At 42.4% G+C, this 19,346-nt stretch overlaps 1 protein-coding gene across 1 annotated transcript; it reads right to left on the reverse strand.

The window, feature by feature from the left end:
- Nucleotides 1-3,146: 3,146 nt before the first annotated feature.
- On the reverse strand, nt 3,147-17,087 carry notum1a (notum, palmitoleoyl-protein carboxylesterase a). The gene is made up of 11 exons (XM_080775377.1): nt 16,361-17,087; nt 12,785-12,837; nt 12,406-12,501; nt 11,888-11,948; nt 11,655-11,713; nt 10,700-10,802; nt 10,396-10,587; nt 9,745-9,842; nt 9,147-9,294; nt 7,873-7,920; nt 3,147-5,904 (listed from the first exon to the last, which is right to left on the reverse strand). Exons 1-11 carry the CDS (start codon nt 16,693-16,695, stop codon nt 5,595-5,597), a joined length of 1,503 nt encoding a protein of 500 aa, XP_080631503.1. The 5' UTR covers nt 16,696-17,087; the 3' UTR covers nt 3,147-5,594.
- Nucleotides 17,088-19,346: the final 2,259 nt, after the last annotated feature.

Here is a 19,346-nt window from a genome sequence, read left to right on the forward strand (position 1 = left end):
CGCACGTTGTCACAGAGAGAGACAATGTCTGTCTAATGGAGCTCCAATAAACGTCAGAGCATGACTTTTTTGCATTTAAGCCACACCATGCTGTATTATGTGACTTTATCGAGGGGGTGACAAACTGACCTGTTGAGCCATACAACACAGTATGGCATCCCCCTATAGTATCCCCCTTCACATTCAGTAGTAGATCCTGTGATATTTTGTGGCCAGATGTAATTTCCTGGGGTCTAGTAGGACTATAGTAAATAATACAAAAATAAATCGCTATAAATTTTGTAAAAAAAATACATATTTAGCCCCATGTTTGAATGCCCCCGAAAGAAAGCAGCAAATGAAAAAGAAAATGAACACGCATCTTTTACCTTCTCTAATAACAACCTAAAATATGAACCTTGGTTGAAAAAAAATAAAGTTGTCCTTTAAGTAATAGGCTACAGATGTTTAACAATAATTGAACTCTTTTTCATGTTACGCACTCAGAGTTAAAGCTCTATAAAGGGTTCATTTGGTTACCAGCTCTCCATCCTTTAAGTTTAACTGGGGACCACCTGGAACCCCTCAAGGACCACGGGTGGTTCCCGGACCACTGGTTGAGAACCACTGAGGTACAAGTGGACCCAAAGGAAAACGCACTCCACATTCACCATCACCAGACTCTCTCACTGTACGGATTAAGCGTTCAGGCCCATACAGTTGGTTCTATTGGTGTATGTATGCCACACATGCACTGATGCACTCGCCCACTTCATGTGCAAAATATGGGGAAGGATGACTCATCAGACCACATCTCTGTATACCACTGTCTATGGTGTTTGTACCACTGAACTCTGAAATGTGCATTTGTCTTTGTAGTGAAGGGATTTATGCACAACCCTACTATAATATCCCTGTTTGTGTAGTGGACTGTTCTGGACTGTCCTCACCGACACAGTCTGATCACATCCTGCATTGACATTCCCATTCACCTAGGAATATTGCTCTTCTGTTTTTCTTTCCCATAGATTCAAAGGTGACTTTTTTTTAAACACTGTTCCTATTGAAACATTGTCTGGTGAGGTTACCAGCTGAGCTGAGCAGTCTTGATCACTGAAGATCCTGCCATCCATTAACCTGATTCCGCCAGATGGGGGTGGTATTGACTTCACAAGTTCCCAATACATTGTGAAACAAATGTGCTTGTGAGGCAAGTCTCTTCTCAGGTTAGCCATCTATGACCCAATAACAAAGCCTCTGCTCTTTCCTTGTCAATAGATAATTTCCTCTGGCCATCTTGATCCAAGATGAAGCTCGGTATTTTCATTCATGCCAGGCAGCCACAGAGCATGACCAGATGTTATTCTCTCAACAGCTTATTCTCTCAGTCCCTAACTAACCCAAACCAAAGGTGATGTTGGTTACTTACTGTAGTGTTGGCCCGATAAGAGGCTGGAAATGAGCACAGAGTCAGGAGGTAAAATGCAGCCACACCATGGATTATTCCCAAAAGAAGGTTACAGCATGGGAAATGGCATGACACAAGCAGCAAACAAATAGGGCATGTTGGTGTGCAGCTCCACCATGACCTCTCACTGATCTAACACTGAGTGGGTGTGTGCTTCCTGGCAGCCTTTTATAGGCAGCTGAAACAATCAGTGCCGACTCTACCATATTACCGGTCAAACATGCAACCCTTCTGAACCCCACATAACCCACATCACATGAGCCTATAAATCTATATCACTACACCGGTAAGTAAATATCAATTTACTATTGCAAGATAAACCACATATCCCATTATCATTAGCAGCTCCAATGCATAACTCAAACAACCCCTTGCCATTTCACTGTGGTTCAGTCCAGACCAATATATGGTGTTCTGGTAGCCTGGGGACTAATTTGCCCGAACACACTGGAACAGACAGAACAGAAACAGTAAGTATTCAATTACCACAGTCTCATATTACATATTGTACTTATTGCCCTGACACATTATTGCATTCTTAACTGTATTGCACTTGCCCATCATGACCAGGTGAGTGGCCATCCTGCCGGATAGGAAACAACTCCCATGTTCATAATACTTTCAATAAACCAGTTCAATTCATGACTTTTCCTTTGTGTGCAAATACAACTGACTACAGTATGCTGTGCAAATATAAATACTTCAATCAAACACTGGTACAACATGTGTGCAAAATAAGCATAAATGCGCCAAATATAAGTAACGGAGGACCACTGTTACAGTTACCTTGGTTGGTTTGGTTGGCTAAAGCTAAACACAAATCTTATTGGGTCCCCAGCTTAAAGTATTTTCAGATGGGGGTCCGCAGCCAAGAACAAAACGAAAATACATCGCTTGGATGCACCTGGGACGTATCCTCAGTGATGTATCCCAAGGTTTCGGGTCTCGTGAACATCATACCCCTCACTCGGGTGATCCAGCCGGGGTGATCAAGTCCCGACTTACGTCCCAGCTACCCTCGATCAGACACACTAGGGAAAGACCAGGGCCACACAATCCGTTGGATCCACTCCAGAACTACTCTGCCGGGACTGGGAGGTACAATTCTGGCAATGTGGTGGGTTGACTCCTGTCCGGGCCCCTCCTACGTCTCACCAGGTCCACTCCTGCTCTCACAAGGTGCAGCCAGGACCTGTGCATTGTACCAGACTCCCAGCACCAGACACTTCATTCAGGAGTGGTGGTTTCTTGAGCTGCAGTGGTTCTGCAGGCTCCACCTGGGCAACGGTGGTATTGCAGGCTCCGCTTGCGGCTCGAATGGCCCTACTAAAGGCCTCATCGAAGGTTTTTGGGCTTCCTCCTCACGGAGGATGAAGGCTGGGGCGCCAACCCTACTGCTCCCGGGGCCAAATATTAATTTGGGTGTCCTTGACATGAACATCTTTGAGGAAGCCAAACAAAAAGAAGTCTTACTCTTATGTACCTGTACACAAGATGTAATAATAAAGTCCAACTTTGAACCACAAATTTAAGATATATAGGGCTAGGAGGATGTTAACCTTAATTTCTGCAATTGTTTTTAAGGGGTGCAAAACATTGAAGACAAAAGTAAAGACGATAGAGTGAGGATGCAAATTGTGATTGGCCGGAATGAGATTACCGGTATGCACTATGATGTATGATGATAAGCGCTCACTTCACACAGGTGTGATTTTTATTGTATAAATGTATAAAGGATGGATGCAAACAAAAAACAAGAACACTTTTGTTTTTATCTTGAAATATCTGTAATGGGGCTTTTCTTAGGTCTGATACAAAGACATGCAATCAACACAAAGAGAAAAAACAAAAACAGCAATATATTTACAATTTACAAAGAATCACTTCTCTGTGAAAATAGCACTTATATAAATATGATTTACATAACAAAATAAATATGTAAATTACCAATGTAGCTTGAGTTTTTCTGTTAAAAAATATGTTACAGAATAAAATTACAATTAGTAATACCTTTTCTTCTCTGGTGTGATGTGAAACAGAGGTCCATTAAAAACATCATTTATGAGACAGCATTACATACAACATCATTATATTAAAAAGGTGATTTCTATTATGAAAAAAACGAAGGGAGTTACAATAGTGAACACATTATGTAAAACCCTCTGTTCATTCAACTCAGAGTGTAGAAATGGACCCAGATGGTTATTTGGGTCCATTTCCACACTTCGAGTTGAATTAACATAGGATCCTTACCTGCACTTGAAAGAACCTATACAAATACTCAAAAATAATAAAATACATGATATTTGTCTCCCTTTGAATGCACCTTGCATTGATTGTGAAGAGTGGAATTACTGTGAACATCAGGCTGGGCAATTCAACGAAAATATCTCAAAACTTGCATTTAGAACCAATAAACGACTTAATCTTGCTCAGAGGTTAATCGAATAATCGATTAATACTTTTCAGGATTCAAATGCAAAAATATGAAAAATAGCTCAGAGTTTCAAGCTTGTTTTTGTGACGCTGTAGTACGATCAAGTAGTGCGTTAATTTACGGGGGGAAAAACACAAAAAGGAGATAAGAGGTTTCAGCCCGACAGCAACGGAATAAAAAAAATAGTATACACGTTGTGAGCTTGTAGAGCTATTTTCACGATTCAATAATTATAATCGTTCATTAATCGTAATTGAGGCAAAAGTTTGACAAAATGTGATATTGACTTGAAGTCGTATCGCCCAGCACTAGTATATATATTAAATATATATGCTATTCTTAAATTTGAATGCACGCCTGTCAGTAGCACTGCAGGAAGATGGGACCTGCTCTTATCCCATATTTATCACAAGAAAATAAAGTCTGTATCAACTATATACCACTTAATATAGTTATATAGGGTGCTGATTTCGTTCTCTTTTTTTCCACAATATATTAAAATACTGAAAGCCAAACTGATCTTTGTTGGACTGGTCTTAACAGCTTATATGGAGTCTGGTGTTACATCATAGGTTGATTAATTAGAACACTGGCTCTCAACGCGGGCCCCAGAGACCACCACAGTGGTCCAAATGGACCTTTTTTAGGGGTCTGTAACTCCAGAGAGCGTAGTACAAATGTAGAACATTTTGGTTCCATTTGTAAACTTTCAAGCACAGAGGAGTTTACAGTTTAGATTGGTGTCCCTGGTTGATGTTTAGTTCAATGATTCTCAACCTTTTTCATTTCAAGGTGTGTTAATTTAACAAATGGACTGGTAACGGTCCATTTGGAAACCCTTGGTGGGCCCTGGACCCGACAATTAGGAACCAGTGGATTAGAAAGAGACCGCTTTGTGTCTCTCTGCCGTCTCACACTGCCCTCTAGAGGTAATATCTCTACTGTCCCTTAATAATCCAGTGCTTTGTTCATTTCTGTGTGCCCGTTCTTTCCTTGAAATAAACCACTGTGTGACAAAACGTAAAATGAGCCCAAATATAACAGACAGCCTTTAAACAAAATGTTTTAACTTTATACACCCTATAGTGACTACTTAACAAAGACAGCATTCTTAAGTCATTGTTGTCGTTAGTTATGTAAAAACAACAAAACAAAATAAAAAAACAGACAAACAAAAAACAACAATGAACATCCTTAAAACTGGATTACATTCGTGTTCCTTTGTGTGTGTGTGTGTGTGTGTGTGTGTGTGTGTGTGTGTGTGTGTTTAGTTTGTTGTTGTTGTTGTCTTTTACAACCAAAAAGATAAGTTAAGAGGAGAGTAGCAGAGAGGTGTGCCTTGTCAAGTTGGCATGTTGCCCCTAGTACTATGCTTATCATCACCAGTACTGGGTTGTGAGAAGCTGGGTAAAGCATGGGGGTAGATGGGAGGGATATTGAGGGTCAAACTAAACAGAGGGGTGGGTTGAGCTGAGTTGAAGACAGGAGGGAAATGGGCTAAGGTGCGGGGAGCGATATGAGCTGGAGGTATCAGGTGTGGGAGACCGGGCCAGAGAGACCAGTCAGCACTATTCGGGCTTAAGCCTGATTTATACTTCTTTGCGCCTCGCTTCGAAAATACGCAATCTACAAGCGTGCAACGCGTTCGATCCCACCCGGCGACGGCGTATAAATCAAGCGTAAGCTTGAAGAGTTAATGAAAATGTCCTTTTAGCTGCCGCTGCTGAGCATGCCCAGTAGCTTGCTGGGGTCCATGCCTTGCTGCTGGGCCATCTTTTGGACGTCGAAGCCCATGTGCATGAGGAACTGGATGACGTTCATCTCTTGTCCCGTGAACTGGTCCCGGATGGTGGGGCAGGTGGGGTTGCAGTGAGGCCAGGGGCAGCTGTCGATCAGATGCACGGGGCAGCCTTTGGGCGGGGCCTTGTTGTTGTTCCTGTTGGTGTCGTGCAGGCTACGGTCCCAGCAGTGGAGCGCTCGGGGCAGGGAGGTGCCTTTGACCTGGATGTCGATCCAGTAACTGGGACGGGACACAAGAGGGCGCCGTCAGAATGAAACAATATGTAAGGCTAGAACAGTGGTTCTCAAACATTTTCATAATTATTAAAACTTTTCCTCAATTTACCGAAAGTATTAAATTCACGTGTCCGGGTAGCTCAGTTGGTAGAGCTCTAGCCTTTGACCACAAATTCATGGGTTCGATCCCGGGCACCGCCAACTCAGTGTATGAGTAGCACAGCTTGGGTGTCACAAGTTGTGCGGTAAATACTGGGAGCTGATGGTAGGTGTGGCGCTCCACCTCAGCATCCATGGTCCCGCATTGTAACGTGGACAGACTCACTTATTGTCGGCTGATACCGACAATAAGCCAATCCCGACCTATTTTATCTAAAATAGCTTAATTTACAAGTTCACAACACGTCACAATGTGATTTTTGAGAGCTTGTAGATCAACTATCTTTTAATACTGCCTTTGACGGATTCAGGATAGGTGGGCAGTCTGGGCACTAGGGACATCTAGGCAGCTCAATGTAAAAAAAAAAAGGAAAAGAAACATATTGTAAAAGTATACCTGATGTGAACATGCACGGTACATCCTTAGCAGACATAATTGTATCCTTCAAAATTACTGTAGCAATTTGTAATAATTGTAGAAATATTAGACCTTAAATTGTTTAATCATGTTCTAATCATGTAATTATTTATACTTTACTTAAAAACATTTTCCAAATATTTTATTTTTAAACATTTTGGAAAGAATAACCAATTTAACACCAAGGTGTCCACTGCCCACTCTTCCTTGGTGCCCACCTAGACTGTGACATTGACTTGCACATCGATCAAGTAACTGGGACAGAACACAAGGGGGCGCTGTCAGCTCAAAGAACCATGGTTCTCAAACATTTTCATGTCAAGGACTAATAATAATAATTCTCACCCTCCCCTCACGTCACACCCGTGTGAAGTGAAGGGCGCTTTACCAACCCTTACCATCTTACATCATGCATATGCCGATTTGCTCAGTGACAGACAAAACAAACATTAAACTCTGTCCATTGTCAATGGCGTTTTTAATGTTTGTCTAGACAAGACAAACATTAAACCATGCTCAATAATAGGGACATATTAGGCTGCAGCCCCCATTCGAAAAGATTTTGTTCCAAAACGATTAGTGTTCACAATTAACTAGGGTGTAAGTGCTAAATTAACTAATTTCGCTGAGGATCCATAGGGGCGGCCATAGCTGAATGGGTAGAGAGGCTGCCGGCACCTGGAAAGAGAGTGTTTGTTTTCATTGTGCCAGTTTGATTCGTGTTGAGGTGTGTCTGAGCAAGACACTTAACACATAACTGCTCCCCCTGTGCTCAGGTCTGACCACTTGGGCATGGGTGAAGCTGAACACTGAATTCACCCCACAGGATCAAATAGGTATACATATATTATTATTAGCGTATGACCCCTGGAATCCATTCAAGGACCACAATTTTGGGAACCACTGTGCTAGAAGACCCCTTTCACAGGATGTCAAAAGTCATGTTACGTCCGTTGGGTCAAGTTCATTTTGGAGGAAAAGAAAGGTTTACAAAGAACAGTGTGGAGAAGATTGTGAAAATGATGTGCTTGTTTTGGGTGTGGATGACAGATAGCCAAAATAATGTAATCAAAATAATAGACATCAAGCTCTCCATTTTAGCAACTTTGTAAGAAATCGTATTTCTTTCCTGGATAAAATTTTTGACCCACTATAATTTAAATGTGTTTCTGTTAACCTATACTCTGTTTATTTGTTATTTGTCGTAACTAAACCAGCGATTCCCAACCTGTGTTGCCCACCCATCTGACCACTTCATGGTTAAATGGGTGGGCTGCGAATGTTTTGGAGATCTTCAAGTGGCCTCTGATCCAGAAAGAGCTAGAAAGCACTGATCTAAACATCTACATTCTACACTGGTGACACGGAGAGTTTTAAAGCAAATAAAACACTCACTTTCTGGTGATGACTTCATGTGATAAGCAGGCTGGAGCAAACATAGCCCTGTAGAATGAAAAAGACAAAAATACAATAAACCACACAGCATTCTATGTTAAACACTTAAACCCGTTTTTTTGTTGACCGGGGAGCCCCAATAGTTTGTATTGGTGTTAAATTACACACAAAATATAAGGGAACTTAATATAGTCAATCTTTAGACTCAAGGGGGTATTACCTAGGGGGTATTACCTAGTATTAAATGAATAGGATTTCACAGTGGAGCTAGAATTAGGGTTGCCAAATTGCTGTAATTAAAAAGACACACTTACTGCTAAGAAAATTAAGGGACACCCAGAAAAAGTACTCACTGTACAGTATATGTACAGTTTTAGTTGCGACTGTAGGTCACAGATTACTATGAAAACCTGCTAAACCTGTCAGTCAGTCAGTCCGTCCGTCACGCCTCCATATATGGCTGTCAGTCTGTCACGCCTCGTGACATGTCACGCCCCCATATATGGCCGTCTGTCCATCACGCCTCGTGACACACTCCATATATGGCCATTTCCATATATGAAGATCAAGACCATTCAAACTCTAGACCGAATATGGGCATTCCCAGACCTGTCGTTTCAGTATGACCTCGCCCTCAGCGTGTCTTACTGGTATATATATACTGTATAACCATTTGAACGCCAGCATCCATATTCTGGGGGGAACGTTGGCCGATGCGATGTGTTGTGAGCTTATAGATCATTTATATTTGGCAAAGAGATTGGTGTAGAGTAGACAAAAAAAAGGTACAACTCAGGTCCAGTTTACCAATCTAGAGGGTTTACGTGGTATTATAGTCTATAAGCTGTTTGAACTAAGTAAGATGTGTGTCATTGACTGATTTCCAAGTATAAGTAACAAAGTGTGTCCCGTATTGGTTCAATAAGGCATTTGGTTCTCAAAGTCACGTTTAACCCATTCTGACCGGGCACCCATTTTGGTGTTGGCATCATGTTATGCTTTAGCTATTGAAAAATAGCAGATCTACAAGCTCATATCGCGCCACCGAGTGGCGCGATACGAGCTTGTAGGTCTGCTATTTTTGAAAAATTCGAAGAACGACTGACATTTTTAGAATCTGATCTCAGGTCAGAATGGGTTAATCAGACCAGTGTGTGTCCCGTGGAAACCTCGTATGAATCTGATCTCAGGTCAGAATGGGTTAAGTAAGGGGCCGGTTGTGTATTTCAGAGGCCAAACCCTGGCCACAGTGCATGCAGTGGTGCGTTGCTTACGGGACGTCCTTGAGAGTGTTCCTCAGCTCGATGCCCAGGTTCTGGATGTAGCGCCACTGGCCTTCCTGCACGGGCTGACCCGTCAGCTGGATGTTGTCCACCGTCAACTGAGCCTCGTCAAACAACCACTGGACCACAAACACAGGGCCTGCACACAATTTACATGCAGGTGGTCAATACACACACACATGTACGCACGCACGCACGCACGTTTGCATTACTATACATTATTATCCACATTTGAGCGGTGAGCGAAACAGGCATAACATATAACCTCCAGATGTTAGGTTAGGGATCTAACTGTAAAAATATTTTTGTATCCATCAAACAGCATTTCTCTTGCATTGTGAGGATTGTTCTCACAATGCCTATTTTTCAATTCCTACTATACTTGTGTAAGTTGTGCAGCCACAAGCACACACACACACACACACACACACACACACACACACACACAAGCATGCACGGCACGCACACACACGCACGCATGGAAACCCTTACAGTATGTACAATTTGACTTGCAATGGTTTTCCATATGCACATGCATAGCATACTATACAGTATAATATAGTAAAACACGTGCCACCTCAAAGCTCACTTTTTATTGATGGGAAAACTCTATATCCAAAGAAGCAGTTCCACTCCTCTCCTTCATGGGTCTGTTTGCACTTCTCAGGCACAACCCCTCCCCAGTACCTGATGGGAAAAGGTCAGAGGTCAGGGCACAATGTTTGTGTGGTCCATCCGTTGTAAACAGAACCAAAATGAGGACCATTCCTGTGAGCGCTGATGAAGACATTTTTACATGCTAGCTGTTTACAAATAGGTCTGTTTGTCGGTATGTCCCTGAGCTAATCTCGCAACCTGCTGGACCCATCAGTGCCACATTTTATAATGTAAAGCAAATATGATCAAACTGAAACCTTGCCCAAATGTGGGGTCATATATAATAGGTAGATATATTGTGTTTGGCGTATTCACAACCGCAAGAAGATCATACGTGAATGTCACGACGCTGTGGTTACTGGCCGGTGATGAAGTTGAACTTTTCAAAGAGTTTCTAGTTCACGATGTGTGCACATACATGTGATTTCATTCATATTCATGTTCACGACGGTAAAAATAAATAAAAAGCATGTTGCCACAAAAACAAATGAGTTATCCATTCATGTTCCACAATGATGTGGAAAAAGACTAGACACTAAATGACCTTTAGTGTTCCACAGAACAGGTTCAAAGGCTCTCTTACTTGATGCCTCTCTTGATGGTCTCGGTCGGGGAACAGTTGACAGTGTCGACACAGTCAGTGCAGTGGTACTGTTTGTTGTCCAAGAACCAGCCAGAGTCGGACAGGCCCCGCACCTGAATGGCAGTGTGGCCCAGACCCTCCAGCAGGTCAGCTACACGGTCCACATTCAGCAGGACGCCAGTACCGCCCGCACTGCAGGACAGATCGGATGCACACAAACACATGAGCAACAATACCAAATACAACATGGTTTATTCATGCGTTTGAATTCATGGTGAAAATGGTACACAACACACAAACAAACCTGCTTCCTGCTAGCAGAAGGACCTTGGCGTTGTCCAGGCCTTTAGTAAGCAGGTCCTTCACGACTTCTTGAATGATCAGCGAGCCCATAAACGCATAGCCACCTGCAAACAGGGAAAAGAGATGCTTACACACAGGTTCTCAAAGTGGGGGCCGCCAACCCAACCCGTCCTTGTCCAATAGGCACGTTAGCAGCGAGGAGACAGGGCAAGCTGTCCTTCTCCCCCATAGAGATGCATGTTAAATGACAGGTTTTCTCCCATCATTTCTAATCAACCAGGCCTGCAGTAGGCCTGCACTAGGCACTGGACAAATTTGCATGACATTATTTAAATTAACTAGAAATACCAGGAATTGACAGAGGGAGAAATCAACGTTTAACAACCATCCGACAGGAGTTTTCATGTTGCACGGTAAGACTACGCTCATTAGTATTATTGTCACCTGGTTGGGTCAGTCGTGTAACGTTCTCGCCGTATATATGTTCAACAACACAGCCATGCAAAATAACATTGACAGCTACTGTATGAGGTGGCGAAAGCTTGACCTGCATAGCAACAGTTGCTAAACTATTTGGATTGGCATTGGACTATCGCTTTTTGGGGTGGGATTTAGCAATGGGCTAATTGGATAAGAGAGGAATAATTCAGGACAATAGACATAATAATTGATTTTTCAATTTGAGTCCCTATTTTTAACACATTGCAATGAGCTTGCAGATCAGCTGTTTTTGCAGAATGAACCTATAATATAACCTAGAATGACCTATTATATATTTTTTTAACGCCATTTCGCAATAAGGGGGCCACAGCAACTATGGCTATTTGGGGTTCCTTCCTTGGCATGGAAAGGTCTAAGGAAACCCCTCCCTCCATGCCAGCACTGTGCAACAACCATGCTGATGTAAGCGGCAGGAACCAAAGATGTAATTTTATGTTTATTTACTGAGGGCTTACTCTGGTCCATTTTGGCTGTAGCTCCACTCCACACATCACTGGAGCAGTAGGGGACGAACCTGCAACAACAACCCAGCACAACATAATATCATATGTTAAAGGCCTCTTAACATGTTTATAATTACAAAGCTGCAGGATGTTAAAACTGCACGCTGTCATTATGCACTCGAGTGCTATCACACACACACACACACACACACACACACACACACGCTCACAAAGGGCAAACTTACACCATGTTGGCGTTCCACCAGTGAGGGTTCTCCTCAGGCAGTGGAGACAGGATCCCCGTGCCTGCAGAGACGACCAACAACAAGGCAATGGAGAACATGTATCATTAAGCCATTCCGCCACTCCCAGACACATCCCCATCTTCCTCATCATCGCCACATGGATTATAGTTATTACACCACAATGAGAGAGGGAGGTGTCTCCGCTCCTGCAGCAAGCGGGCGCCAGGTAGGCCCGTGCTGCTGCTACATCATGACTGGGTGTCGCTCTCAATAACACAGCAGATAAGCATAGATACATCCGATCCTTCTCATTACGGCAAACTTCACAGTGGGCCTCTCTGTACTTTGTTCGTTTTTGTGCGACGGGAGCCAAGCGAGACCGACCGACTGCCTCTGCCTGCCTGCTACAGTCTACAGGCTACAGGCTACAGTCCAAAGCGTTGCACCGCATGCAAGGTGCTGACGGCGGCGTGTGTGCTAACAGTGCGGCAGTCTAGCCGTCTCCAGCAGGGGCTGACCTGTTTTGGTTTGGGCCCACTTGGACGAACTCATTAGCCTCCTCATGGTCTCATAGCGGCTGTCGCAGTTCTCTTTGTTGAAGCAGTACCAGCCACCTTGACGGAGCAAGCAAACAAAAAACAAAACAAAACATGTGTTATTTCTCACTTTCAATGTAAACCTTGCACCAGGTGAAGCCAGAAATGCTCTTAAAATAGCCGATCTACACACTCACAACATGTCACGATGCGACACAAGATCGTAGATCTGCTACTTTCGGCGTGCGACACCGGCACATGACACCAGCGGGGAACTACTGTAAGAGTAAGTCAAGCCAAATGGACCCTAACCCTGAAGAAGATAAGATAAGGGAGGACTGATTAAATGGTGATTACTTACCCTCAAGGAATATCAACCACCGCCTGCTTCCTCTGGATTCTTTCAGATAATACCTTAAAGAAACAATAGAGATAGAATCAGAACAAAACAGCGTAAAACAACATAATGTCACCCTATGAATGTGTTTCATTTTGGCCATGCCCAACAAGAGTAAACATAACATGGCAGTGTGACCAGTAGCAGAGCACATTCAGTGCACCTGCTCAAAAAGAAAGGGATGAGATAAGAGAAGCATAAATACTTGACAGTTGACTTAACACCCTTATTGACCCTCTTATGCCCTCATAGGATGTATCTAAGCGTGAACATGCCTGACATCAGGATCACTCTTTATCTTCACCGGCATCTAAAATGATGACTTGTTACAGTGTGGACCTTTATCTCTGCAAGTTGGCAAAACGGAGGAACAGCTATTTTTTGGAGGGTAAACAGGGTACAGAAGAATCATCAGGTAGAAGGCAGCCTACATAAACAATCCTGTGAGTGATGAAAACGGTAGATAGAGGACTTCCTTCCTGGCCCCTATCGTGCACGGAGACGCCATGGCGTGGCGCTAGTCCTCACACCTATAGTATGTGTGGCGGTAGGAAGTAATGTAGACCCCTACATCCTATCTTCTACCGTTTCTCTGAGCTCATTGTCCAACAATGTCCGCATACACAACCTGGATAAAATCAGTGTAAGAATGAAAACAAGGTGCAACAATGGAACAATGGTTCGATCAGAACAGAATAGATACACTGCACTGAGAAGGTTTGTGTCTGTTAATCAATCATTATAATTCATATTGTACAGTATATATCAAACCCGGCAAAATGACTAAACTGCTGTGATGGAGGCCAAATACATTGCGGCAGCATCAAAGAAAAACACAATGGGTGAAGGCTTTGCATCATTTGCTCAGACACTGAATCATGCTCTGGCAGGCTGCATTTAATGTCTAATGTTATTAAGAGCAGGCTGAGGAGAGTGCACTTAGCTTCCAGAGAGAGTTGAATAGTGAGAGCAGGCTTGGTAGCAAACCAAACCATAAGGGCGCGATACTGGCTCAGGCCTCTAAGATTACTGTAAAATGACCATACCGGTGGTCTGGCAATGTTTAACCCATCTTCTACTACTCACACTTGACATTACTGCCGATCATTTGCCAAAGCATACCATGGTTTGTTTGATTCAGGGAAGCCATTGGACTCCGTTCATTTCAAATCTACAGTATGTGCAGACTGAGACTTGCTTGAAATAGAAACAATGCACAGAGACTTGTTGAGGTAGTTAATCACAACACACGAAATGCTGTATCATTTGCACAGCATTTGAATGAGCAGATTGGTTTGAAAGGTCTTGTCAAAAATAGCCCCTTGATGAAATGAATACATAAACAAACATAAAAAGAATATTCAAACGTCTTCGACGTATTAACCATGCAAAAATGTTACCCGAATTGATTCAGGTAACATGTTAATGAATTTGTAGAAAATGTAAACAAAAAAGTACATCTAAAAATAAAACCATTAAACAAGGAAATGGTCCATTTGTCTATATATGTCTTAAGATATGGTAAAACCTTTGAATAGAGTGCCACTTTAACAAGTGAAGGTTCTCACTCATGTCATTTTAAATTCCATATAGTTAAATTATTGTCATATACAGTAACAGACAGTATGTACAATTGGGCCAACTGTGAAATTGTCACTATTGTACGTTAGCAGGACATGCCTACTGCCTACAGTAGCTGAATGGGCTAGCATTATCTTGTCTGTTAATAACTGAAAGGGCCATCTGCCAACAATCGTCCCCAGTACTTTGTCCCATGCCGCCTTTCTGAATGAGCTAAGAGCTTTACAACTCCAGTGTACCCACTCTCTCCATCAGGCACGTTAAGGTTTAACACAGGAATTAGACAGGATAATAAATCCATCAAGCAATCTATACACAGTATCAAGAGGACAACCCTGGCCTTCATTGAACAGGCCTGCGATAAGTCCTAATGCAACAGCATTAGGTGCAAAGGCAGACACAAAGTCATCCTGGTAATATGGTATGCCACATGCAACGCAAACAGTGATATATATATAACACTGTGTTAATTTAACTCTGAGTGTGCAAATCTAACCAAATGGAAGTTAATACAGAGGATTGTACTGTAGGACTCAGTGAATGTAAATAATAGGCCTACATTGTGCATCAGTCATAGCAAATTAGTGCTAAACAAAGTGAAAACATGTATTACCAATACTGCGTCATTTTTGGCAATTTATGTGGCCCTTGCCTTTCCATGGGGACCCACCTTGTAAACTTTATCCAACTAATACACAATGTAGTATAGTTTCTCACACAAGCAGAAATCCTAAAATACCCTTAAAGTATATGCACCGCGGAAAGACATGCACGTGGAATAACAACAACAACCGTCAGTGACATAGTACCACCTTCCACAGGAAGAAATGTGCCTTTAAGTTGCTTAGAAGTAGTTAAACACTCTCATGCCTTAATTGAATTTGGTCAGCATAATTTGGACATCAATATAATTTGGATTAATGGATTAGCTGGTGATTCACAGCAAACAAATGGGTACAAATGCTCCAGAGACTACACACCAAGTGACCATTGTCTATTCATCTGTTTGTCTTCATTATTACACAATATGAGAGACAGTATCTGTCTGATATTAAAATGCTTTTAGTGTCATATGGTTTATCCCTCTTAAGTAGGCCTCCTCACTGCCAAATGCATTTGTACTTAATGACATTGTCAAGAAGAGATGTCAAAGCAATGCAGCAAGTAAAATACAATTAGCTATTATACAGTGAAGAATGTCAAACTCGGCCAAGATTACTCCCAGAATTTAATGTAACTGTATGGCTAATAATAATAATAAAAATAAAAAAATGTATTCATAACACACTTTGAAAGTCTCTACAATGTAAGGGGGCGGGGGTTACTCATTAAATCAAATCAGAGCATAAAATCTCCATCCAGTTTATCAAGGTCAGGAGAAAGACATACATTACACATACATTAGAGAGAGAGAGAGAGAGAGAGAGAGAGAGAGAGAGAGAGAGAGAGAGAGAGAGAGAGAGAGACTAAAACATAGCCCATATCTAAAACGATCTCCAAAGCAAACCCTGCATTCTAATTTGAAGCAAAGGAAATGAAGCATCGGCCATGTGGCTCGCCACATATTTCACGCTTCACTGACGCAAAGCAGCTGTCTGTATCCCGAATCAAGCGTAGCCTCTTCGGGAACAGAACGCAGCGCTGCTCTTTATTCCCCTCCCAACCTTGTTTTTACGCATTTACCCTATTTTAAGCATCACGCAGGCCTAAAATATATAAAGTTGGTAATGGACTGGTGCTAAGACCCAAAACAGAAGAATAATTTGTGCACAGTGTGTAGTGGTTCCCCGCAGGGCAGGTGTTGGCTAAAGATGCACAATAATAAAGCGCGAGCGCGTAAATGGAACCAAATGGACACTTTATACTGTTCCATTTGGTTCTCCACGTTACTCTGCGTCTCTGTCGCGATGAAATAAACACAAACATGGATTATAGTGTTGTTTGTGTGTACATACATACCCTGCGGGGCTGCCGTCGTTGCACGTGACCGACGTATTCTCCAAAAAGTTCAGCTTCATGTCGTAATCGAGCTTCTGCGCCGAGCACGGGTAGAGGGACTGCGCCAGGTTCTTCACTTGTGTCATGAAGTTGTCCATGTTCTCCTCCACGGCCGTGAAATCCAGAGGGAAACTCTCCGTGGTGTCGCCCCGCTCCCGGTATGTGGGAGAGGGAGGCGACCGCCGCGGTTGCGGGTTGCGACCGCCTCGGAACCTCCGTGCGCAAAGGACTAGTCCGGACTGCAGCGAGAGCACCAGCAGCAGCACAGCACATGGAATCATTCTGATCGCTGTCATCTTCTCTCCCCCCGGAACAAAATGTTTAAAGATTTAGGGTTTTTGATTGATTTAAAGATGTCCTCCTCGGTGGCTCCAAAAAATATGAAGTCTTTCTTCGGTGAAAACGTGCGGCTGTTTTTTTTTAGAGATGGAAGGCAGAAGGAAACATCAATTACGCACACTTTTTGGAGACGCCAGAAACTTGGCACTTGTTCCAAAAACGCATGAGTTTAAATCAAAGGTCCCTCTCTCACTTCAGTCCGACCGACCATAAATTCTCCAGTTGTCTTCCCTGGGTAGAGCGTTTCCAAGTAAGCTATTCTTGTGACTGGTGGGTGACACACACACATACACACACACACAGCTACAATGTGTACACACAATACAAGTATAGGCTACTGTTGAGCAAAGCATGCAGGCTGCGGAATGACAACACTCGTGCCATGCTCCTGAATTTTATTCAAACTTTCCCCCCTTGCCTGTCCCTCCAGCCAATCGCAGCGGTGGGCAGGGACTCGAGTCATGATCAAGCGTGGCAGACTACCCCATTTTAATTTATAGAGGGAAAAAATGTCCATGCGTTGGTTCTTTTGATCCGCGATGTTTTATTTGATGTGGTGGCTTTTATTGGCTTTGAAATGCCTATTTCCCATTCCACACAAATTTATGGAGTGAGAGTAGGCATCTTGTTACACACTCGCCTTGAATTAAGTGGGAAAAAATACATGCACAACACATTCAAAACTCATCCACAATAGAATAATTAAAACATAACCAAACCGTGCATTAATATTATTATTATTGTTGTTATTATTATTATTATTATTATTATTATTATTATTATTATTATTATTATACTATTAGACCATATACAACAATGGTCTGATTTTGATCTGATAAACTATATGGCCCATAAGTCATTATCTCTATTAGCCAAGCAAATACCCTGACGCCTTGCCTACTTGTTGATGCTTTGATCTATTACACACATAAAGAACACCTTCACAACATTTAAGCTACATGTAAATACAGGTGTTTTCCTTGGTGCCAAACTGAAAACCCTTTCCACGCGTGCGTGCAGAGAGAGGGGGAAACCCTTAGATCAACGTAGATCCAACATGTTTGCTTTTTCGGGCCTCATCATCACCATATGCCAAGTTCTGCAGACGAAATTCAGTTTTTGTTTGTGTGTGCGTGCGTGTGTATGTGTGTGTGTGTGTGTGTGTGTGTGTGTGTGTGTGTGTGTGTGTGCGTGCGTTTGTTTTCCCTTTTCATGATTTCCCCTTTTCCCCCTCAGTTAATATTTATTTTAGCCCCGATTAGTCATAGTAGGAGGTTATATATTATGTATAGTATGTATGTAATGCGTAACCAGCCAAATGCAATGTGGCTTTTACGCTCAGCTTCTTTTAAAAGTTGTAATCACGCCTCGGAAACCATCTCCCACAACTAAAATAAAATATACACGACTCACACGAGCCAGTCTTTATTCCCAATGCAGGGCTATTGACTTTAGCTTTATAACAGCTCTAAGACAGTTGTGCTAAGCTGCGCTGAGAAGGGGACGCAGACACTTTTTTTTTTTTATCTTGAAGGGGCCCCTAAAGATCAAAGCAACCATCACTCTTTCTCCCCCTCCCTCCATAGTTCTTTCAAAACTTTCATGTTCTACTGTATATTTTAAGTCGAATAGAGCAGTGGTTCTCAAACTTTTTCTTCCCGCACGTCAAGGAACCCCCAAATTAATATCTAGGTCTTGTCCACGGAACCACATATGAAATTATTTATTAATTAATATGTAGGTCTTGTCCACGGAACCACATATGAAATTATTTATTCATTAATATGTAGGTCTTGTCCACGGAACCACATATGAAATTATTTATTCATTAATATGTAGGTCTTGTCCACGGAACCACATATGAAATTATTTATTAATTAATATGTAGGTCTTGTCCACGGAACCACATATGAAATTATTTATTCATTAATATGTAGGTCCTGTCCACGGAACCACATATGAAATTATTTATTAATTAATATGTAGGTCTTGTCCACGGAACCACATATGAAATTATTTATTAATTAATATGTAGGTCTTGTCCACGGAACCCCATATGAAATTATTTATTCATTAATATGTATAGGTCTTGTCCACGGAACCCCATATGAAATTATTTATTAATGAATATGTAGGTCTTGACCACGGAACCCCATATGAAATTATTTTGTGACAGGCATGCAGGGACACCTTTTCAAGATGTGTTGTTAAAAGGTTTCCAAAAAATATTCAAAATTTCCACCCATTTCTAACATTATTTCAATACATCTCATCGTGGAGAGACTGAAGTGGGTAAAGGATTATGAATGGCCTATTAAACACATTTTGCTATTAACTATACGTTCTCCTGGACGTCCCCGGACCCTGGACCACACTATATAGAACCCCTTGCACCCTGGACAGACCACACTATAGAGAACCCCTTGCACCCTGGGCGGACCACACTATATAACCCCTGGCATCCTGGACGGAACTTTAGAGAACCCCTGGCACCCTGGACGGACCTTTATAGAACCCCTGGCACCCTGGACAGACCATAGAGAACCCCTGGCATCCTGGACAGACCATAGAGAACCCCTGGCACCCTGGACGGACCTTTATAGAACCC

The sequence above is a fragment of the Protomyctophum bolini genome, assembly GCF_963924005.1.
Source record: "Protomyctophum bolini genome assembly, chromosome: 11".
NCBI classification, from domain to species: Eukaryota; Metazoa; Chordata; class Actinopteri; order Myctophiformes; family Myctophidae; genus Protomyctophum; species Protomyctophum bolini.

Coding starts and splice junctions, on each gene's coding strand:
- notum1a (XM_080775377.1), bottom strand. CDS start 16,695: ATGACAGCGATCAGAATGATTCCATGTGCTGTGCTGCTGCTGGTGCTC. Junction 10,803..11,654: donor TACAGCCAAAATGGACCAGA/GTAAGCCCTCAG, acceptor CCCTGTTTGCAG/GTGGCTATGCGTTTATGGGC. Junction 9,295..9,744: donor AGTTTTCCCATCAATAAAAA/GTGAGCTTTGAG, acceptor AATTGTGTGCAG/GCCCTGTGTTTGTGGTCCAG.